Source organism: Mytilus edulis, chromosome 8, assembly GCF_963676685.1.
Source record: "Mytilus edulis chromosome 8, xbMytEdul2.2, whole genome shotgun sequence".
Lineage (NCBI taxonomy): Eukaryota > Metazoa > Mollusca > Bivalvia > Mytilida > Mytilidae > Mytilus > Mytilus edulis.
The window spans coordinates 66,933,806-66,959,383 of record NC_092351.1 but is presented as its reverse complement, the minus strand read 5'-3'; the positions used below and the strand labels follow the sequence as shown (position 1 = coordinate 66,959,383).

The 25,578-nt window shown below is 31.3% G+C and overlaps 1 protein-coding gene across 2 annotated transcripts in view; it reads left to right on the top strand.

The window, feature by feature from the left end:
• Nucleotides 1-9,983: 9,983 nt before the first annotated feature.
• LOC139486112 (dachshund homolog 1-like) overlaps nucleotides 9,984-25,578 on the top strand; it is a 51,120-nt gene continuing 35,525 nt past the window's right edge. The window contains exons 1-2 of one of the 2 annotated variants that reach the window (XM_071270822.1): nucleotides 9,984-10,625; nucleotides 23,249-23,367. In XM_071270822.1, the coding sequence (XP_071126923.1) occupies nucleotides 10,129-10,625; nucleotides 23,249-23,367 (616 nt within the window). In that variant the 5' untranslated portion in view covers nucleotides 9,984-10,128. The remainder of the gene's footprint in view (nucleotides 10,626-23,248; nucleotides 23,368-25,578) is intronic. The other variant, XM_071270823.1, reaches the window with a different exon arrangement.

Here is a 25,578-nt window from a genome sequence, read left to right as displayed (position 1 = left end):
CAAACGTCGTTTTTCTACTCCTTATTTATCAAGTTAGGCTTTTACTCGCATGTTCTGTAGTTTCGTTCATTTCACGATTTTAAGATTAAATCATTAGAAATTTGCAAAGTTATGAACAAAAAACTAAAAAGATATATTGAAAAATAACTTATCAGATCAATTTGAATAAAAACCTCAATGATCTCAGGAATACAGGATATTTTTGTTCTTTATAAAAGAAACAAAAATTTTCGTGATTGAATGTTTCGCCAAATTCTAAATCAAAGACCTTTTAAAATATTTTCTAGTTCTACGCCTGAGATTATGATAATTTAACCCTTATAAGCAGAAGCACATCCGATACCGACGACTAGCTTTAAAATATAACAACAGGACAACGGGATGGTGTCCACTTTCCCGCCATTTTAATTTTTTGACCCATGAAATGTACTCGTCCGCCCTACAGGGCGGAAAATGGAGGTTCTTTTAAAAGCATTTGCATATAAAGTACGTATTTATGGAAGTTGTTTTTGTCAAAATAATGGTATATTAATCGGTCAATATTTGAATTTATTGTAAAATTTATTTTACATACAATTTCATTCGAATTTAAAGATCTTTAAAAATAAAAACTAATGCTTCAAGTGCGTTTTAATCCGCTTAAAAATTGTAGGCACGTCCACGGGACTGTATTTATTCTAAATTTATTTGACTTTTACTCAACTCTTGGGACATGCTGGCGACTATTCAGACTGGACACAGAAATTGAAATATTAAAATTATTTACTTAAATATGAATTACATCTGGCATGTTTTAAAGATTTCAATTTAAAGCATTCAAGATTGTAGAATTTTCAGATTTAAGGATTGAAAATTGAAGTGACCAATTGAAGACAAACCCTGAGCAAATATTACCGCGTCAACTCGTGCAAATACGGAGGTCTCGTTTTATATTAATGTTTTCTTTAAACAATTTACACAAATAATGAAATCTTCAAAATTTAAATTAAACTAATATTTTCAAACTTCTTTGGCTTACAATACAACACTATCAAATATAACAACGACCGGAAAGGGGTTGTAGACTTTGAAAAGAAAAGGAAGATCGCCAAAACAATTATATTGGTTAGAATACAACTAACACTTTCCTTTTCGTCGGCTTGTCTGTCCTGTCTGTCCCTTATTTTTTTGTCCTAGTCACATATTTTAAAAATCGCCTTCTTGGGTCCGTTCAGACTTCGTAAAATTGTTTGTTATATATAACAACATCCCCACAACATATTTGAGTGTCTGTACTATTTGCGAGCCTGCTATTCATTGGTTGTCGGTAGATGGCTGTTTTTGTCATATTGGAGCCTTTTATATAGGTAACTATATGGTATATGTTTAATTGAAGTCTGGAGCTGGCATGTCAGTTAACTGCTAGTAGTCTGTTGTTATTTATGTATTATTGTCATTTTGTTTATTTTCTTTGGTTACATCTTCTGACATCAGACTCGGACTTCTCTTGAACTGAATTTTAATGTGCGTATTGTTATGCGTTTACTTTTCTACATTGGCTAGAGGTATAGGGGAGGGTTGAAATCTCAAAAACATGTTTAACCCCGCCGCATTTTTGCGCCTGTTCCAAGTCAGGAGCCTCTGGCCTTTGTTAGTCTTGTATTATTTTAATTTGAGTTTATTGTACAATTTGGAAATTAGTATGGCGTTCATTATCACTGAACTAGTATATATTTGTTATGGGGCCAGCTGAAGGACGCCTCCGGGTGCGGGAATTTTTCGCTACATTGAAGACCTGTTGGTGACCTTCTGCTGTTGTTTGTTTGTTTTTTGTTTTGTTTTTTGTTTTGGTTTTTTTTTTTCTATGGTCAGGTTGTTGTCTCTTTGGCACATTTCCCATTTCCATTCTCAATTTTACATACTCTCTAAAACCTCGCTCATAATTACAGTAACATATAGACTCGGATATTGATAAGAAAAAGCATGGTCACAACACATAGATCCGGATAAATTTTTCTTTGGAACTACACAGCTACTTTTGCATATAGGTACTGTTTCTATACTAGAAATCTGTAGTACTGGAAATCTACCTTTAATATTCAGTAGTCAGTACTATTTTGTTACTTTAAATTATTGTAATATTTAGGTACCTGTATTTTTCAGTACTTTGTTTGTACTTGAAATTTAGGTACTACAGATTTTTGGTTACTACCCTTACATTTTTAGCATTTTGAAAGTTTTTCTATTTCAAATATCTTAAAATTACGATTATTGTAATAACTGTAGGTATTTTTTCTGTACCAAAATATTAAGTACAAAAAAAGTACTGTCAAATACTATTGGAACCCCCCTTTTTTTTGGGCCGATCAATGCATTTGAAAGGGGACATATAGTTGGAACCCCCCCCCCCTTTTTGTCCTGGGTTGGGACCCCCCCTTTTTGAAATGACTGGATCCGCCCCTGGTGGCGTCTCTCAAATCAGATGCAATTCAAGGAACACTTTTTAATTGTTTCCCCTTCATTTTATTATTTTAAAAAACGTACATTATTTTTTAAAATATTTTTTTTTTTTCAATTCAGCATTGAATTTTCTTATAAAAGACACATACCGTCAGTCAAAAGACATTGGCTTCTCTCTATAGTAAACTTTCTTATTCAAAGTGATTTTTGTCAAAAGTCAATTTCAAAGTATCAATTTAAACTTAATTCATTCTGAAACTGACTATTTTTGCAAAAAAAGAGGGATGAGTTATCTCGCTTCGATGATTTTATACGAATTAAGTTTACAAGGGATATGTTCCTGTCCTAAAGGTACATGTGGCTATATTATCATTTGTAAACCATGGAAACGTACCACAGTTGGCATTGTTTTAAAGAGATAGAAGTCGAAAAAAAATACACTTCCATACTTTGTTCATAATCATTGACTTGTAGAGTATCGAGTAATATTTATACCAAACGAGATACCAAACGGATATAGATCTGCTAGATTCGAAAAAAATAATCTTTTATATAAATAAAGCAATTGAATCAGAGACTTATTTTAGAGTTTTGCAAATACGATACCGTTATAGCATTTCTTTTGAACAGGTATGTTCCAATTTGTTGAATGTCAGAATTTAAAAAACATTACCTCTAATAAATAATAAAAAAATATATAGTTTTATATAAAAGAGGAACTATTTGCACATTATAATAACAGGTGCTAGTTCTACAGTGTCGGATCATCTATTTATTATCCGTAAAGCTATTTGTACGCACATATAAATTTACCTTGTGATTGTTGAAAAGATATAATTGAATAAAATTTAATTAAATACTAGTAGAAAACTTTATCGTTTTGTCCTCACCTATAGATATGTATCTTATTATTCATAAAAGGATACCTGTGTTCAGACCAAGATTGATGGACGAGCGATGCGGGTTACTTTTTTACCACTTTCCAATAATTCTATTTAATAACAACTTTTGTAAAATTAATATCACAAAAACCGCCATTTATTGTGGTAATATCTAGGATTATATTTATAAATAGGTAAATTGTAGAAAAATATGAATTTTGATCTAGTTCTGGGTGTGATGACCCAGTCTTAATCATAATAATGGATATTTGTATACATATTATAATAATTTTATAAAATTAATTCTATAAACTTGTCGCTGTATGATTTATAAGAATCAACAAACTGTGAATGATTGGAATAACGAGATGTATATTTCTAAACACTTATAGAGAGTTCCATTAATTTTCTTTTACTTTATACTGGGTTTACCTTTTTGCGCACATAAAGCTGTAAAGATATATTAAAACATTTAATATATCCGAACTTATAAGTTACATATTAGAGGGACTATATTCTAGAAAACGTCTTTTGACTAAAACATATATTGGTCAAAACTCAAATGTACGAATGACTGGGGAAAACATTATTTAAAACGTTACATGGTTAGCTCTGTAAGATCTATACCGGATAATTTGTATATACATAGTTGTATTATTCCACATGATTTTGAAAAAATGTTAGGAATGTGTAATGCAGCTTAGCTTTTTGTAATTTATATAATTGTATGCTGAATTTGCATATTGGTTGCTCCTTCAATGCTGTCAGTGCATTTTTTATAGTGGCTCTGTGTAAACAAACGCAATCTCTCAGTATTATATTGTAAAAGTATTTTAATTTAAGATGTCATAGTATGCTTTCTATTTTTCTGTCTATAGTTTTTATTTTTAAAGAAGTTACTTGTAAAATCCGGGTTAACAATAATCAAAACCACAGACGTAAAAATAAAAAATAAAAATCAACCCTTTGGATATTTTTCATTTCTCTTGTTGAGAAAATGTATTGTGATTTATTGGTTGAAATGTCTTTATTCGCACTTTATAAAACAAATAAACTATGATAATGCGATTCTTTACAAATTAAAGATTGTGCTAGATCTTAACACGTTTTTATAAATCTTGAACAAATTTTATCAATATTTGTATTGATTATCAATTTGTATAGTTTACATCTTTTGATGGGGACCCAATTAACACTGTGACAATCTTAATATTTACGATAGATTTAAAGGGAATTAACTTTATAAATAGGGAATTGAAGTGTGAAGTATTTGACGCTTTTCTAAATAGAAAATAACATATTCTCTAATAGATAAATAATATGGTCCATTTAATTTTGATTTGAGTCAATTATTTATGCATTAAATTTAATTTAAATAGTTACATTTTTTTTATAACCGTGACGAGTTTCTTCTTTGAAAAATAATAAACTGTAAAAGATAGCAAGTACAACTAATATTTGAACCCTGTTATCCGTCGAGAATAAAGATTTCTTAGGTTTATCCAATAATAAATTAGACATTTTTAAAATATAGAACCGTATATAGTTGATACTTTTCAGTGGGTTTTATATATCAAGATAAGACATATGAAAATCAACTAATAATTTGTCACAGTTAGAACTAAAATATTTATACATGTATACTATATATGTTTTAAAATGAATTAAGCGGCTGTTGCCAACAAATTAAGATTGGAATAATTTTCTGTTTCTATATTCATTTACATGTCCAATTCATGGGAAAAGGCTGAATTGGAAATAACTTGACAATTGTTTTACAATTAATGTAACATACCAAGAGAACGGTTATGCTACTTATTTCGTATACATTTTTTTTTACCAAATACTGACTGCATGAATATATGATGAAAGACAATGGCTCAACTATTTGCAGCGGAACTCATGGGCCTGTAGTCCTTTAGTTGTCGGTTGCCATTATTGTTTTTTTATTGTTTAAATTGTTATCTTCAATATATATCTTGAATTGTTCTACAGAATAACATTCCGTGATCTTATAAAGCTTACTACATAGTACATGGGTTTGGCTGGTTTTTGAAGGTCGTATGATGACATTTTTTATGGTTGATAATTGTCTTATTGACAATCATACCACATCTCCTTATCATTTTATATCAATTCAATATATAGAGCTGCAATCACGGTTTTCTTGATACCAAAAATCCCCAGTTTCTGCAGATGTATCATATTTCATTCATTATCAAGTGTTGTTTATATGAAATATATATACATAAACATTATTAAATGCACCAGATATGCAGTTTATTTATGCTACATTAACCTACCTAGTGCAATTTTGTAAAAAGTCACAGTTAATATACTATTGAAGAGAGATACACTTGTATGACCCTCAGATTATTAAATTCTAGAAACCTTCTCCAGTTACAAATATTACTTATTGTAGAGTTTTATGGCCTTTATTTAGCAGTGTGAACTATAGTGGAAAGCCGGTAATTAGTCGCTCCAATTACACAAGGACTTTCTTATTTACGAGTTGTGACTAAATCATATATTATTTTATTTATTAACATTGCCTCTATTTATGGCGAAGTAAATATTTAGTTTTTAGTAAGAAAAAATAACTAAATTTCTAATTCTTTCACTATAGAATGCATGGGGAAACGGTAGAAACAGCTATGAATGAAAATTCTATTGCTTACATACACCATGCATTTTTTTTCAGCATGAAGTTTCAGCTTTTTTATGATATTGTGTTTTATCATTTAATTTATTATTTAGTATAGTAATAAGATAATGTATGCGATGATTTTAATTGCGAAGTACAAATAAACTGATCTAATTAATAACTAATAATAATTAATTAACCTTCCTTGTGACAATCGTAATTATAATTGGCTATCAGATAATTACAAACGTATAATAAATCTACAACTGATCCAAGTTTTCTTGTGTTCGGTTTCCGATTGTCTACAAGTTTACAACAATCGTAAAAAACAACGAATTGTGTCCTTTTTTGTGAACAAATGTAAAAAGTAAAAAAAAAGTACTCATTTAATTTTATTTTGAGTTCGAAAAGCTTCAATGTATTTATATTTTTGATAATATTACTGGTAAGATATGAGTCTGAAAAATCATTTCCAAACGAAAATATGTTAGAATTATACTTAAAAATATTTGTTCTGGTCTTTTTTGTCAACTTTTGATTTGTTTTCCCTAAAAGTTTTAAAATAGAGTTTGAAATATCTAGAACTGCTTTGTTATACAAGTACTTGAAGCATTTCAGTATCTTAAAGAATGGGCCTATATTGTTGCAGGAAAGCAAACCAATGGTTTTAACCGATTCCAGAATGCATGACAACAGAGCTTCCAAGCGGGTTCCTAGGTGGCAAAGCCAATAATTCCCTTTTCGTAAAGGTTGTCAGTTAGGTGTCCATTTGTATGCCCCACCTACGATAGTAGAAAGGCATTATGTTTTCTGGTAAGTGCGTCCGTTCATTCGTCCGTCCGTTCGTTAGTCCGTCTGTCCCGCTCCAGGTTACAGTTTTGGGTCAATGTAGTTTTTGATGAAGTTGAAGTCCAATCAGCTTGAAACTTTGGTCCACTAAACATGGAAAATGATAGTACGATTGTTACAAATTTGCTTTCATTCTCACAGTACGATTTTATTGTGAACATCTCGTCCTCACATTAAAATTGTACTGTTAACACCTCGTTCTCACTGTAAGATTATATTGTTAACATCTCGTTCCTAATGTGAGATCGTATTGTTAATATATCGTCTCACTGTGAGATTGTATCGTTAACACCTCATTCTCACAGTAAAATCGTTTTCGAAATCTACAAGGGTGTCTTAAACGTGCAAGAGATATGACTCTCTCTTAAAATTGAGAACACCTCGTTCTCAATGTAAGATTGTATTGTGAACTCCTCGTTCCTAATGTGAGATTGTATTGTGAACACCTCGTTCCTAATGTGAGATTGTATTATTAACATCTCGTTCTCACTGTGAGATTGTATCGTTAACACCTCATTCTCACTGTAAGATTGTACTGTTAACACCTCGTTCCTGATGTAAGATTTTATTGGTAACATCCCGTTCTCATAGTGCAATTGTATTGTTAACACCTCGTTCCTAATGTGAGATTGTATTGTTAACATCTCGTTCTCGCTATGATATCGTATGGTTAGTTTAAACAAATTTATTTATAGTGGATTGGGAAACAAGTTTTGCAACTTATATTAATCCCTTTCCACTTTGCGGGTGCGAGTGCTGCCTTGTAGCGGCATTAGCCTGCTCTTTTTCGAAATCTACAAGGGTGTCTTAAACGTCCAAGAGATATGACTCTCTCTTAAAACTTGTCAGCCATTTATCGTACCCTTCCGACTGACTATCATCGTTTCCTCAAGACCATACTCGCAAATGGTGTCAAGGGAGAGCCGAAAATTCAGTCCCTGAAATTTTCATCCCAGACGGGAATCGAACCAGGAACCTTTGTGTTAGTAGTCCGATGCACTAAGCACTACACCACGGCTCTCAAATTGTATGGTTAACACTTCGTTCTCACTGTACGATTGTATTGTAAACACCTCGTTCCTAATAGAAGATTTTACTGTTAACATCCCGCTCTCACTGTATCATTTACATCTCGTTGTCACAGTAAGATTGTGTTGTTAACATCTTGTTATTACAGTAAGATTGTATTGGTAAGATCTCGTTTTCACAGAAAGATTGTATTGTTAACATCTCGTTATCACAGTAAGATTGTATTGTTAACATCTCGTTCTCCGACAATAAGATTTTAAGATTGTTGGCCACATGTTCTCACATTGAGATTGTACTGTAAACCTCTCGTTCTCACAGTGGGTGTTATTCTCTCGTTCTCACAGTAGGTGTTATTCTCTCGTTCTCACAGTAGGTGTTATTCTCTCGTTCTCACAGTACGATTGAACTGTTGGCCTCTTGTCGCACCCCCCTAAATGAAAAAAATCCAAGATACATAACTAATAGGACAAACCTGAATTGATCTGAATTGAACTCATAACAATAACAGAAATGGTAAAAAAAAACCTATACCCGGTACGAGTGGTGAAATGAACAACAATTTAGACTGATCCGAAGGTCTGATAATTTATTTTCAATTGTATTATAAAACTCGGTGTAACTGGACACACACATGTAAACAAACAACACAGTAGTAGTAAATGCATGACAGAGATGTTTATATCCTCACACTTATAGTAACTTACAACATAAATTAATTGTTAATAAGGGCCAGCCAAATAATGTTCTATGCACTCATTAATGAAAGGTCTGTTGCATCGGTCGTAAAATTAACAATGTTGATTAAGGATAAGTACGGATTTCTTGCAACTATGATACGTGTGGATGTTTCATGAGTTCATCATTATAAATAAATAGTAGTTATTTCTCTATATATGTCAGGGTTTCACAAAAATAAGATCCACGAAAATTTGAAGAATGGTTATGAATTCGCCACACTGAATTTTAGTACCTTTGAAATTTTCATAAGAGAAACCGCTAAAGTTGGTGGATAAAGAAATTCAACAGTCGGTGAGTTCTCATCCCAAATGCACCCCAAAACTAGACAATTGTTGTTATCTGTTACAAAAATGCGCGTTTTGCGGTTATTAATTCCGCCGTTTATCCTGTTTCATACATAAGAAAAATATTTATAAACACTTATAAGACAATTGTCATTAAAATGTTAATTACGACATTGTCAAGTAGCGGATACAACAATATTTCCTTCACATTTCTTACTATATCAACGTGCAACGATATATCCGTTCGAATCCTGATAAGGGACAGATCGAAATTACTGAAAAATCAAAGTCACAGGAAAAAGTCAAATAAATAAATCGTATAAGTTTCCGCGATGTTTATGTCGTATATCTCTAAATAAAGAAAGAACGCAAATTTAACAGAGAATGATAAAAAAAAAAGTGATCATTTGATTCATATGTTATAATGGGCTGATACATTCTCTGATAAATTGTTTATTTATTATTTGCACCACGCGTTGCTAGTTATTGCAGTTTCGTGCGCTATTTGTTTTCTTATAAAAATGTAACCACACATTTGTAATTCGACTTTCTCACGACAAACAGATAAAGACAATTTCAATTTGTACCCAAATTAAATAGCATTGTTGTGAATAATTAAAACCTTTGTTTACTATTCGGATTGGAACTTTATTAAGATACGTATATCAAAGTTTGGCAATCAAATAAATACAAATTTTTCTCCGTCCTTAAGATAACAAATTAAGGATCAGAAGATTGCTAGAAATATTAAAGAATTGTTATCTATCAAATTAGGAAGTTTTTCTGTCTCTAAATGTAGAATTAAATATTTAGTCGGTTGTTTATCGGTTTGGTTAAAATCCAATGTATAAATAAATTCGTTTCTAAGTTTTCAGATGATAATCACCGCTACAGTTTTTCTTTGATATGCATTGTATTTATGTATACAATTTACAATGCAATAAATTGTTGACTTTTATTTTAATAATTCTGAAATTTAGAAATTTGTTTAACAAATGTCATTTTTACAAATAAATGCAGTATTTGCATAAGTAATCGATCCGAGTTAGTAGGCGTGAACATTTTTATTGCCTGTCAGTCAAACTCTCCTCGCATCTGATTGGTGATAATATTCAAAGTAATTAGAATCCAGCCTGTAACATTATGAAAAAAGATAAAACGACAACCCACAAAACATATCTACAAATGTATTTATCTTTGTGTTAAAACATTTAACTTTTAACTTTATTTGTGTTTGCAGTTGCGACAAAAGGTATTTACTTCAATGGATCCAACTTTGTTGCACAAAGTGGAGCATCTTAGATCACCACCACAAGCTCACTCCAGCCCAGGAACTACCCCAGGGACAATCAGTCTAGCCCACGGGACGATGTTACCAGCACTCAACCTCAACAGCAGCTTGATGAACAAGATTCACAAGACGACATCTTACAGTTCCCCAGCGCCAGTAGCAAATAATCCGGACAATAATGTGTGCAAACTTATCGACTACCGTGGGGCCAAGATAGCCGCCTTTGTTGTGGAGGGTCGGGAACTTATTTGTCTCCCTCAAGCTTTTGAACTGTTTCTGAAGCATCTTGTTGGAGGACTTCACACTGTATATACCAAACTAAAGAGACTAGACATAACTCCAGTAGTGTGTAATGTTGAACAGGTCCGGATTCTCCGGGGGCTGGGAGCTATCCAGCCCGGGGTCAACAGATGTAAACTCATCTCTTGCAAAGAATTTGATGTTCTGTACGAAGACTGCACAAATTCAAGGTACGTCAATTATTTTTTATTTAAGACTTTTACATTATTTCAAACTTTTCTTTACTCTTGTATTATTTAAATCAATTATATTTTCTGAAGATGCAAAGTCTGGTTCATTTGAAAAAATGTGCTATTTTCCGTTTCAGCGTGACTGTAATCGATGATAAATTGATAATCAATCTTGTCTATAAATAATTAAAATCAATAATCTTTTATCTCAAGGTGTTTAATAATAAATTTTGAATTTGTTTCCAAATCGCAAAAGAATAAGTGAAATGCATTTGATATAGTGACTTTATTGAAGTCAAATGTTTATTTATGTTTCCAATTGTTAACACACAAAACCCCCGCAAAACTGTGTCAACAATTATTATGTGACAGGTAATGGGGAAGAAACAATGTCCATTTTAACAAACGCGTGGCTCATTTCAAATAAAATCATAAAATCATTGATTTCTATTTGTATTAAACCACGTATAACAAGTTTAGTATTTATTATTATTATGGTCCATGCAGTTCAAAAGAAAATTGTATACTCTTCACGAGTTGATGATTCTCATCTGGTTGAATACGGTTTCATTATTCAGAACGTTACCTGGTTGCGTTTTCCCTGAAATACAAAAAAAATATATAATCAACAAGAAAGTATTTTTTTCATCTGAAAACATATTTAAAGTATTTTAAGACTTAAAAAATGACAGAGAAGTTACCGCGAATAATAAATGGACCAAGTAGAGAGACAGAGAACGGCGATGATTAAACTGTGGTCCGGAGTATTGATGTCCCACGGAGCGCCTTTATTGAAGTTTTAAGCACACATATGGATGCTCGTATCAAATGAATAAAACATTGTTCTTTTATCGGAATCAAAGCAGTATGACAATAACACTACGACATTTTATTATCATTTTCATATTTGATAATATTGATGAACTGCATGGGGTAATATCTGGTATTTGAAGGGGGTCTAGTTTACAGGGAGGTGTCAGTTTTATTTCCCTCTGTAATTTGCAGATGACATAGTGTAATATCGTCTGATACCACCCAGCCAGTGTCACATGTCAAATTACTCGTAATTAATACATTTTCTTGTAATTGGCAATAAATTGATACGAAAAATATTTAATTCTAATTTGAGATAAAACTTATCAGCCTAATACAGAAAATTTATAGATTTCTTATCTTTCAATGAATTCTTATCAATTATTAAATTTACATATCTAATCACTTCGTAAATATACAAATTTATATGGAAAACAAGCACTTGTTTCTGAATTTATTTTAAAGCCAACACAAATCATTTACAGAGCTCTGCAGTCGTTATGCAACAGAATTGCTAAATATGCATCGTTTATACATATTAAGTTCACCCCTGTCCCGATGGCTTTATATTTATAAGCACGTACTAATATCTTGAAACATTATTTAACAATATATTTTGCAGTTGATTTAAATATGATGTTGTGATAGAATTCCATGTATTGTATTCTTTGCACACATCGTTAGGGTTTCATTTTGCAAATGTAAATAACTTTTATTAAATATCAAACCGATTCGAATTAAATTTAATATGGATAATTTACGGTGCTTATAATTTTATTCGCTTCATATGCGCTCAATATGAAGAGATGAATGCAAGGATTTAACTGTTTTCCAATAAATTTAGATTTAATATAGATTTAAATTTGTCATCTGAATCTTTTGTACCTTCGCTTTAATCACATTTTCTATGGAGGACATAAATATTTAGTAAAATTCCCAATACATATTCATGTCAGATTAAAAACTCTGCACGTGAATTAAAAAAGTTAAAAAGTTTGTTTTTCAATTTCTAATCTAATTGACCAACCCCATACGATTCTGTAATTATTTTCCTATGAACAAATAAAATAATCTGTTAAGAGGCATACATTTCAGAAATCAGTTTTATCACTAGTACATTTCCGCATTGTTAGTAAATGTTGTATAAATAGGGTTATTTCAATTCTTTTTAAAATATATAATTTACGACTGTTGCAACTTACATTTAACTATTTGTATCTTCAAAAGTTGCATTCTATTTATTTGTTTACTTTAATAAAAATAGACTCTTTATCTACACAATGTGAGATATTCGAATAATGATTTCAAATAAACACTAATAATTAGTATTATGTATTCAATAAGCTAGTTCTTTGTAAGCATGTCTTACTCAAATAAAAATAAATAGATCATTAAACGATTAAAGAATATAATAGGAAAAACAAATCAAGCAGTTTTCCCGAACGTTCCAGGTGTACTCGATATGTTTCGTGAAGATAAAACAAGCCTTTCGATAACTTCCAAATTACCGACCTGTTTTGCCAATGAAATAAAAATAAAAGCAAAGCATTTGGAAATTTGTTTGTTAATGTTTCTAACTAACAGTACAATAATCATTAATTTGGACATTATTTCTCCCTTTTTTGTCTTATCATCAACAATTTATTTCGTACACCTTGATTTTATCAAGAGGGGAACAGAAAATCTGAACTGCGAAGCAATAAAACAGATTAAGAATCATCTAACTAATGAAACTTTATCATTATCGATAATAAGCCGTCAATACACCATATTTCTTTAATAATTCTTATCGAAAACAAATCGCATTTTCTCATATTTCGTGCCAAATGGAAATTTTCATCATCGTAAATTAGAGATTTGGTCCCGACCTCATGAAACCTACAATCATTTTCTTACATTTACTTTGTTTAATGACTTACAATTAAATGATTATCATTTTGTTGCCTTAGTTACTTCTCTAATTAACAAATGTTTTTTTTTTTTTTTTTTAAATATTACAGTATGCCACGTTACGTACGCTAACGCTGAAACATGTGACGTATTAAAAATTGGAAATCTTTAACAAAAGATTCGTTTCAAATCCTTTTATCTGTGAATTAATTCAGATATCAATGAATTTATAAATATATGCTTTGTGTAGAAATGTTATTGCTAATATATGTCTGGTAATCCGGGATCAAGATAGCCCAGATTGCGACATTCGGATTGCGATAATAGGATGTCCAATTGAAAATGATTAAAATTATCTGTTTCTTTTGTCAAATAATATCTAAATTTGTACCAAAGCATTGGAAATGTATTGATGTATTATCATTACTTTGATAAGCGAGCAGTTTGGAATGATCTTTGATTTGAGACCCCCCAAGGATGGGAACTATCCTAGACAAGATACAAGCTAACTTACTTGTCAAAATTGAAAAGTAATCATTCAAATTTATCCAATATTTAGGATTTATTCAAATCCATTTTCCTTCTGTAATATTGACGGAAGATAAGACATATTAATTCAAATTGACATATCACAAAGTTTGATTTGAAATTCGGTTCAATATGTGACCATTGATAGTTATGATTGTGGGGCTCTATAAGTTTGTCATATTATATATGATCGGGATAAAGGAAAGATTTTAATTGTGCATCCAATGATCTTTGAAAATTTAATATATTTTCTTAAGCATTATCCGAATATTGTTGAGAAATTCTATCCATGCTTGTACGTCAACCCTTGCATCATACATGTACGCCCGTTCGAGTCTTCGTCGATTCGAGTGTGTTCTAATTCTCCCGGAGTATTCTTTTCTATGTACATGTATGACCCTAATTCAAAACGTGTGTGTTTGCCGCTATGCTACCCAGCAGCCTTGGCATATTGTTTAAGTTTGTCTAACTTTACTATGTCAGAGTATTCTTTCTGTATGTCTATATGTATACGTATTAAAATATTATCTTAGAGTAAAATATTTAGGTACATACGATCCGACTTACTTAATGTACACGGCGTAATACCACTTGCAATTTGATTGCAGTCGGGGGCATATTCTTGTTGTCCCGATACATCTCGTCCTGGTAAAAATTGCAGCTATACTATTAACTCGTTTTATTTTCCATATTGAGGGGGGACTCCTCATCCTGCCTGTAAGTTGGGCCTTATAGGAAAGATGAGTAAAAAATGACGCTGCACATCTGGTTTATGTCACATGAAGTACCAAGACAAATAGTCAGTCAGTTGTCAACCACTATAGATAGGTGACATTTTATTTATCTTTTCAACTGAAAATTAAGGTCCACTCAAGACACTTCACCAAATAAAAATTTATCATTTGTTACAATTTTGTGAAGGAAAAGACACTGTTAAGATAGCTGAATGTGAACAATTGATAAACGGACATATTCTAGTTGTGAAGTCTATCAATTAAAACTTGAAACATTCTTATCCAAAAATAGAATTCGTATTTCTCCTGGCTAAAGTACAGGGTAAAATGCAACTTTACTTGTCACGTGGTTAAATAAAAGGAAATGTGGGATATATATCAATGAGACAGCAACCCAACTATACTTAAATGCATCTCGTTTAGTTCTACTTTTGATTTTTGGTGTCAAACATCTTGCTTATGCAAGTTTCGTGCTGGTATAACTTCATGGTTTATTTCGTCTGCTGAATTGTCCAATATTTTTTAGTTTATAAACATAAGACGATGTTGTATATTTGCCAATGAGACAACTGCATGTACACAAGAGACCAAACGACCTGGTCATAATTAAGCAGCTATAGGTAACCGTACAGTCTTCAACAATATGCAAAACCCATATACCGCAGAGCAAGCTGTTTATTTTTGGAACGGCGAATTGTCGATGTGCACACTGATTTCAGTAGCAAAGTCAGCTGGATGACCCGCCCGTTGTTGTACGCTTTTCCGTTTAGATATTTGATCAATTACTGGTTCTAATAGGTCTACATAAAATAGTTTTATCAATTTAATTTGAAATTGTCGCCAGAAATTGACACGTTTATTTCATGTGCAACTAAATGCTTTGTAATTTATCACCTAATGTATTTATTAATTCTTTTATTCGACTGACTGCAATCAATTTATATTTGTAATAATTTAAAAAGATTATTAAGAAAATGTTTATGTATCTAAACAAGCTGTAATTACATTGTAAGAATGGCATCTTCAAAAAGAAGGAAAGTGCTAGGAAAAAATAGAATTTTGATCCTTAAATTCTAATGAACAAACAGAAAGAGTGAAAAGTAACAAATACCTTCGCTAGTACTTTTTATTAATCTACCACCTTTAAACATGTAACAAAGCGTATTTCGAGATATCAATTTGTTGGACTATTGACTGAAATTTAAAGCACTTAAACTCGCCGCGAAACTTGTCTTTTCGTTAGTATAGATACAGATGACTTGATTTGCTGACAGTTCAGAAAAGAGAAAAGATAGTTCTTGTGGAGATTAAGAGCGCTTCCGCTTAAGATACGCCTGTGACATGAACTCTGAACTGTTTTTCTTTATTTGCTATTTTGTTTTCGTCCTCCTTGGTTTTTCGATAAACAATTTTGACAGTTTATCACAAGAATCCATAACTCAAAAATTCTTTTTTAGAGATTACACAGACCAATACTTTCTATTATCTCGTATCCTGCTACCTTAGATGACCGACTCGCGAGCATAACATTTATGTATTCTTTTCTTCCAAACTGTTCATCAGTTCGGAAAGTTTAAGATATTTAGACATTTTAAATAATTTTCTAACAAAAACTCCTATTTTACGACAATTTATTACAGTGCAGAATTTCACATGGTTTAGAAAAACGCCATTGAATCTATAACATATTTAAATGTTTAATAAAACACTCAAGAAATTCATTTAAATGAGGTACTCTTTTTCTAATATTTATCTCTGTAAAATTTATTGTCATAAAAACTAACAGCCTATGCTTTTAAGATGACACTTTTGTAATTTAAAATAACATTAAGAATTGGAATGCATACGTGTGAAACGTTCTTTTGTTGAAGATACGAATAAATTTATCGGATGAAAAAGATGAATTTAAAAAAGAATAAATTTATAACAATACAACTGACCCTCGTCAATGGACAACTGATATTTTCTTAAAAGGATGGACAATACCGCATGTCATTTTTTGTCATCTGCAGTAATTGTTGCATCTGTGTCCCCAGGGAACCCAAAGTTCACCCTAACAATCAAAAATTGTAAGATTACCAGATAAATATCACTTTGGAGTACCCTTTTACAAAAGATCAGGTCATTTTTTATTTCATCCCATTCAGACATTCGGTCACATTAAATAGGAAATTGATCCGCACCTGCATTTAAATCCAACTTATTTTCTTTATGGCTTGCTTCTGAGATGCATTTTGAGACAGATGTTCTTAAAAAAAAGTGATAATTTATTTTCATCCAAAAACAACACTGCAATTTTGCCTAAAGAGACAAATTTTCCCATGAAATAGTCATAGTGCTAAATTATAGGGTAGGGCCTTTTGAAATATTAAGATCTTTTGATATTTTTATGAAACCTTATATGAAATTATATTAACAGACTCGCAGAAAGAAAAACGATACAGGCAATTCACGACTGAGCTTCGTTCGAACGCCAACCAAGAAATCGAACAAACCCTGAAAATCACGCTTACGTTTGTTTATTTCATTTCACATATTTTAGAATTAGATTTAAAAGAAATTTGAATAATCTTTTAGATTCAAATATGAAAATGAAAAGTTAAACTGTATATTCTTTCCTTGTACAAATATATGTAAATTATATTTAAACATAAGATATGCAAAGGTTGTGTTTGTCGATTAAGATTTTTGTCTTAGAACATTATACCGTGGAGATTTTCATTGTAAAGACACGATCGTTCACTTCAGCTGACATCATTTGTTTACTGTTTTTCTAATCAAATATTATAAAGAAATTTAGAATGATATTTAAACAAAATCAATTTCTTTTTGTTTATCTACATAATATAACAGGACAGTACAGGTCTTTAGATTTAATTTGATGTAAATACCGGTTAATTCTTTATTTGTTTAAGTGGTTGAAAACCGCTGTTGCCTTTGAACGCTTGGCACTTCAACCAATTCAAATAAAACAAGTTATCCTAAAAGAGAAAGGATAAACATCAAGTCGTCTAACGTTAAACAAAAACAATCTTCATAATGGGTTAAGGAAGAACACAAAAGCATAATTAAATACGAAATGTTTTGATATATGAAGTTACTTCACTGCAATGTTGACATATATGTCACGAAACGGCAACCCTCCCTTACAAACGGAAACTTCTATGTGACTACATTTGTCTCTGTCCGGTGCACACGGGAACATTACCTGGTGAAAATAGAAACGGAAATCTTCAACCTTTTGTAATCTTATATATCCGTCATATCGTCGCAGTCCATTTAAAGAAATGGCTATTGCTACACACGTTACTGTATTTTAATTTCCTTAAAAAACAAGAGTTATACAATGTATGTTTGTTAATTGAAATTTGACAGATTATTTGTCATAGAAATGATTTTATTTGTATTTATTATTAAATGTTTGTATTGATATCATGCAGAAATAGAACTATGTAATTGATTCTGATTCTTATCATTTAATTGTGTGAAAAGTTGAAATCTCGCATGTGCAGTCCCAGTCAAGCAATCGGTCTATTTGTTTGAATGATTTTCATTTGAACAATATCATTTGTTTTGTGTCAAATTTTGCGCCACATTTGATACCGACGATTACACAGACGCTAGATGAACAAATAAATCCAGAATCAATTTAACATAACTGTTTCGTTATTATTCCCAATGATATCGAATTTCTGTCTTAATTAGCTTTAGTTGTATTTAATCAAATTATTCAATATAGACAACAGGTTTTTACAAGTTTTGAATAAAACATTTGAAAAAGCAATTCCATGATTGACAGCGATACTATAGATGATTTGTGTCAATATTAAGCCAATCTGAGCCTAGAAGTGAAAACTTTAAAGTATCATCTTGCTTTTCTACAATTTATGTGATGGTTCTTGAAAGCGTCACCTGGCGTTGTTCCATGTGAATGATATGAACGTAAGAGACGTGGTGTACGAGTATAAAGATTTCCTGTCAACGTTTAGCCACATATTCCACCGCTAACTTTTCACAAGCAATCTTACAAATCGAATAAATGCAACTAGTCTTTTGCAACTTATAAAGTGATGTTGTGGTCAGTTTTAATCCGAACCATTTTTAGCAACTGACGTTATCGCTAGATTGTCTAAATTGATCTGATATCAAAACTATGGTATTACATGAGAACTCAACACAAAAAGGGTTGTTAATATTTTATTTGTTTTCTTTGATTTAATATTTTAAGTGATAGTGATAGGCTACTCCCCGAAGTTGGAACCATATCGATCCAGTTAGGACTAAGCAATTAACTATTTTGTTTGACCAGGCCCGGATGTGCGATGACTCGGTTCTGTTGACAGTTGAATTAATTTGTAGAGTTCATAAATTTATGTCAAATCCTTTATTTTCGGTGTATTTCTGGTTTGCTAAATATGCCAGATCAACCTGTCTTAAGTGAAAGTAGACAAACTTGTACTGCAACACAATCCTGCAGTCGGTCAAACTTCTAGGACAGTAATGTTTATGGCCAGATTTGATTATTACAAAAAAGCGAAAGAGAAGACATTTCCGAGAAAAATATAAACGATTTAATTTGCTTCTTCATCTTTTTGATGATTCAATATATGTTTACTGAATACAGACGACAAATGTATTATATAAAATTACAAAAGGATGTGCTTAAGAGGAAGAAATCCGTACACTCCAGGTTCAAAACAATCCCGTGTTTATCTTGCAATACAATACCTACCATTTGAACATGACTAATCTCCTATTACAATATATCATATCCAATTTAATAAAATTCAACTTTTGTGGTATTTAAAACCTTTTACATTTATATCAAAATTAGTAATGTTATTCATTTTGTTCAACTGAAATATTTCAACAAACGGATGATACATTTTGGGTGTATCCTAACTCAATCTAGAATTTAATTAGAATTCTTATGACGAATGTGGAGAAAAATAACAATAGGTGAGAAGTTCATAGATTTGAAGAGCTGAATATTCAAATATATATTTATTTCCAACAGGCATAGAGTCATTTTTCACTTTTTACCCAGACGCAAAAATATGAAGATGAAGGGACGGCTTTATAACTGAAAAAAATCAATTACACTCAAATGAGATAAATTGGCAAGGAGATCAGATTTCATTCTTAGTGAAGCGGGTATCTGTTTATTGTCCCGTCAAAAAGCAACATAAATAGGTGTAAAAATACTTAAATAAACATACTGTTTTCCTTTTTTATGAGAGTCAGCCCGGTACAGTTTGATTGTTTACATTCATAAGAATAAAATCCCATGGTGTAATTCATATTTGGTATAGATCTTATCGACAAGGGGAGAATCAATTTTCTAACAGAATGGGAGGTAACTCTGGTGACAGTTATGTTGTTTAATATTAATAAACATTATAGATTGGACAGCACATGTATTACATTACTTAATTTTTACATTTTAAAATTCATTTGAACAATTGTAACTTTTAATCTTGCATCAGATCGTGCAATGGAATCGCTTATGGGCAGTAGATACTTGAATAATATTTCCAAAATTAAAGATTTATCTCCCTTTAATTGGTGTTCTTGTCATACAGCCGGCTGCATTCGATATGTATCTTTTCGCATTTCGAGTAACAAAAGTTCTTACGGATTAAATCTCTTGTAATTGCATTCTTAATTACCTATTTTATACGAATTCAATAAGTGTTTTGCATGCCCAACAATAGACCAAAATTTATTTATGTTAATTCTAGAGTGGTTGTCAAATGTAGCTAAAGTGACAAGAGGCGGTGTTGTATTAATAATGCGTGTGGGCAGGCCTAGAACTGATTGCTCGTTTTGCAAGCTTAAATCACATTGAATATTTTCATTTAATAGTACAATGGAATTAAACATTTGATTCAAATGTTAGAATACGGATTGAATATGATTATCTTTCTACAAAGATTCGTCAAACAAAGAATTTCAATTTTCAAAATAGTAAACTTATACTTTAGAAATGAGATTCATAAGAGTTACAATCTTTTTTGACAATAATAGCTTCCATTTTCTTTGAAAAACAAACGTCAAACGTGTTGGTGTGTTAATGTTGCTAGCTCTGTTTGTAACAATGATAAAGTGGCCATTGTGAAATTATTCATTGTGATGCAGATAGCGAATTGTGGTGTGACACCTGCTGCTTGCCAGACACAGAATGTTAAATTAAAATTTAATCTTTTTTCTCTTTTTTAATTCAGCCATTTAATCAGAGTCAACAGGTTAGGGAGATAGATAGGATTTGAATTTTTATTTCATTCGGAGTATGATACCTATTGCCTTTTCATTTAAAGAAGTGATCCATGGATGAAATTTGCCGTCTGCTGTCAACTTCAAAGATTAAACCATATATCTATGATTGACTGTCCATGAATAGGATGGTGTATGCTCAACAATTTAACTCTTAATATTTCTTTTCAAAAAGTGAAATTGTATCCATTAAATATATCTCGATCTAAATCTGTTGAAAATTTGAACCATTTCAATTTCAAATACATTTTTAATTTTAATAATGATATTTAAACGAGGGGCGCTGTGACGTATTATTCTGGGTCCATCATCTGAATCGACACGGATGGTCCTTCGGCATTGACTCCCTGTATCAGGTTACCACTGAGAATGTAGTAAACATTTTTATAAAAGTCCTATTTTCCAATTCAATAAGTTGCTACAAATGAGAGGATTCGCATTTTAATAAATGTTAAACTTACATATGTATTCAACAAGCTATCTCCTTAGTTTGAACTTGAAGAAAGCATATGGACATTTTATGTATCCTCTAGAAAAACTTCGGGAATCTGCAATGACAAGATTTGCTACCACACAGAAGTTTTTTTTTATTGGGTGATCAGTGGCGGATCCAGAAATTTTTATAAGTGGGGGCCCACTAACTGCCTAAGAGGGGGCCCGCTCTGGTCACGCTTCAGTGATTCCTTATATAATATACCAAATTTTTCCCTGAAAAAGGGGGGGCGGGTCCCCTGCCCCCCTAAATCCGCCTCTGGTGATTGCCTTAGTGAGTTGAAATACTGTACTTTTCTCTGTGCCAAACATTGTTATATTACCGCTGCAAATAAACCCAATAAATATTTATGGACACAGCTCTGAGATCAACATCTTCGCGAAGATGTGAGATCAAACGTTAAACGGTTTGTGTATGATTGTAAATTAAAGAAACATATTCTTAACACAATGCTTGTAGTTTCCTTCCCCTTTCTGAAGCATCACTATACTAAGTTAATAGATCAATTGGTTAGCATGGGATCCTGGTTCACTGCTCGGCAGTTAGTAAACTTTACTGCTATGAAGAGGAACTTTTAGATAATATTATAAATATTATATCAAGTGAACAGTATCCGAACACTTCTCACATTCTTTAAAAAGGACATCATCCTATCTTTACCGTCTTGCCTAGGATAAGGAATCGTAGCTCTTATTTCCTTGTGTTATATTTTTACTATTTGCGGACCATAGACCATCATCTATAGTCCGCAAATAGTAAAAAAATAACATAATGACCTAAGAGCTACGATTCCGCAGCTAACTCTTGCAAGTCTTGTGCAGTTCATAAAACCGAAAATGAGGAGTTGGTTTATATTTTGCATTACTTTTATTTGGAACTGAGAAGTTTATTGTCAGTTCAGTACATTTTATACAGTACATTTATTTTATTAGCTGAACTAACTTTTATCTTTCAGACCAGATATAGGTTGTAAAGATTTAAAATACTCATCAAATGTTTTATATTGTATTTACTTACTTATTCAAATAAAACATTACCCATATTTTATTGAATTTATTTAAATAATTCTAAAATTTGAATAAATCTTTCCCTTGTTTTCAAGTATTTTAAATTATTTACACAGTATAAACATCTAAATGGCAACTCAAGAATATTCCTTTGATCTCCTACTAATTGCAGTATAGTTTACACACACATGTGGAATTTATAGAAACATACTACAATCTAATACATTTCTACTGTAAAATATTGTAGTATCTACTTCAACAAGTGCAGCTTTATAAATACTTTGAAATTGTCATAAATTAAGTTGATTTATAACAATCATACTAATTTACAGGGCAGAATTCAGTGTAATCTAAGTTTTTTATGCTGATTGTAATTTATTTTAAAGATAAAAAAGATTTACTTTTGTTAGCATTGATAATTCAATTGGCATTTTTTTCAAAGTTGCAGTCTAAGATTTATGCATCCTCCATGCAAGTGCTGCATTCGTTTACAAACATACAGTCTCATACAGTAGAAAAATGTCTACACATAATGTCAAGCGCCTAATTACTCAAGTGAAAAAGAGACTCTAAAGTAAAATCTCTTCTAAAGCACACACATCAGAATAACAAAAAATCTATAAGTTGTCAGTTATATATGACTTATCAAGGACAACCACAGAATATCACAAGGTAGAACTTGATTTTTTTTGCATGACATGGACATCCCTTTTCAATTTTCACATTTTTTAAAATTAATTCTGATGTTTCACATTTCTTTGTAGATTCGCTTGTTTCACATTTCATTTTAGATTCTGTCATTTCACATTTCCTAGTTGATTCTGTTGTTTCACATTTCTTGATAGCTAGACTATGCTGTTTATGATTTGAACCTTTCTGTTTTAGTGCCAGACCAGGAAGACCACCAAAGAGAAGTCCATCCATTCATGCTAGTCCAGATACTCTAGAGAAACTCAAGAAAAGCAGACTGGATACAGACTTCCAATATGACCCAAGACTATTTGGTACGTACAGCACAAACTTTATATTTATCAGTAACAAATCTTGTTTAAAGTTTTATATTTTTTTAGGGAGTGGAAATGGGATGTGTGTTAAAAAAAGTTGTTTATATTGCATTTTTTAAAATTTAATCTGTAGCTCATGATTTATTTTTATTTTGAGGAAAGGCAAAAGTTAAAGGGGTTGATACAGTGATTAGAAATGACTTTTTATCCATTTAAGTTTAGAACTTAGATACTATAGAAATATTCAGTATGTTTTCTTTCATATAATTTGATTATAAAATCATTGTCTAAATCACATACAGTACTACTCTGAGACACAGAATGTTAATTTATAAATAATTGCAAGTGAGAAACTGAATCAGAATTTTGATTTGAAATATATATTATAGAAATTATTTATCAATAATTTAAACAACTCTACAGCAAAAGTTTATTCTGAAATTAGTAATTTCTGACAGGTCAAATAAATGTACAATTTGTTTCAAATCTCTAAACCGTATGCATTGTTTTTTCCTAATTATCCATATGAAGAAAATCAAACAAGTTTGACAGTAAATGTAAATTTATACCATTCTAATCTAAATACCTGGTAGCAAATACATAATATCTCATTAACACTGAATCATTTTGTAATAGAGCGCACCCAAGAATTATTGGCACCTTGTCATTTGTGTAAACAATAGAAGTCAAACGTTCCCTTTATACTTTAATTGAGATTGTATTTTCATTTGAAATAACACAAATGGCTTATAATCATTCTCAGTCAATTAGATATATTTCTCTCTTTTAATGTATATTTGAATAGGAAAAAGTGCAATTTGATTGTGGTTTTATGTAAATAAAAGCAAACAAAGCAGGAGTTATTAAGGTTTACAGGGCATTTACATGTTTACTCAGAGCTCTTGCTTATTAGACCACTTTAATACAGCAATGAAAGGCAAACAACATTCACACATCTGTCATTTAAACTCTAACAAATCATCACCAAAAACTGATTATGTTTTGTTTTAAATTGTTACATAATGGTACTAAAAATTGATTTGTTTATAAGGTTTCAAAGATATCTGTAGAAATATAGAAGTTTTGAATCAAATCCCAATAATAGAGAAAAAGAAAAAGAAACAATCTGATATTTTTTGGATTACATGGTAGATTTGAAATGGGCAAGAAAGAATGCCTAAAAAGTTTCTTTGTATCTTTATCTAATGGCTGGACAGATAAGAGTGTTCAGGATTTTTCTAAGAATTTGGCACTTTTTGGTGAATATTTTAACTGTGTTTCTTAGTTATCCATTCATTGTTGATTATTAATTTTAAGTCCCTCTTACTCCAACCACTTTATTCCAACTGCAATGATGTACTAGTTTTGTAACCTAGAAAACTTAAAATTATGAGGAATTTTCAATTTGATGTCTATGTGTATTTCTGACAGATAAGCACATATCAAAAGGCTTAGGCGAGAAGCTTGAATGCTAGATATTTTGTATTTTCAAATGGAACTATGCCTTATATAATACATTTGTTTATTGTCAATTATCTGCCATTGTCAGCATTGATGGAAACATTATACTTTATAAAGTACGACTTACAGATGGTCTCATTAAAGTTTGATATTTATATCAAAGGAATAGGACACCTGCTTTTAGTAAATACAATTATATAACAATCCAGGTTCTGTTACAGGAATGAATCAAAATGTTGTTTGTTGGTGATTTGGAAAATAAATTAATGGTTTAATAACATTCAACACAGGTAAATCATAATTGAATCTAACAGGGAAATCCTAATCCATTCTTACAGGGAAATCCTAATCTGGCCATTCTTAAAGGTAAATTTGAGTTTCCATGCATTTCTATTTTCGTCTCTCAAAAAAACATAAACCTTAGTTCAGCAGGAGCTCTAATTATTGCAGGTCTAAGTTCTAGGAGATTGGATTAGAGTGTGAGAGTTTGTGGGTTTGATCCCCCTTCTAGTTGAAGAAAACGTCTTTAAAAATCTTTGTGTCTCATAAAGAAGTTGGAGGGAAGACCAATAGAATCGCAGTCATAATATTTGATCTGAGTGCGCTGGCATTGTATTTCTGTAAGCTTTTGATAAGTTTTGTTATCTCTTTGAAAGTGTGGTCTAATACAAAGCGTTTTTTCTTAATTCCAATTTAATGGACCTCTCCTTGTGCAGAATAAGAATGTAATACTTCCCACTGGACATAGTC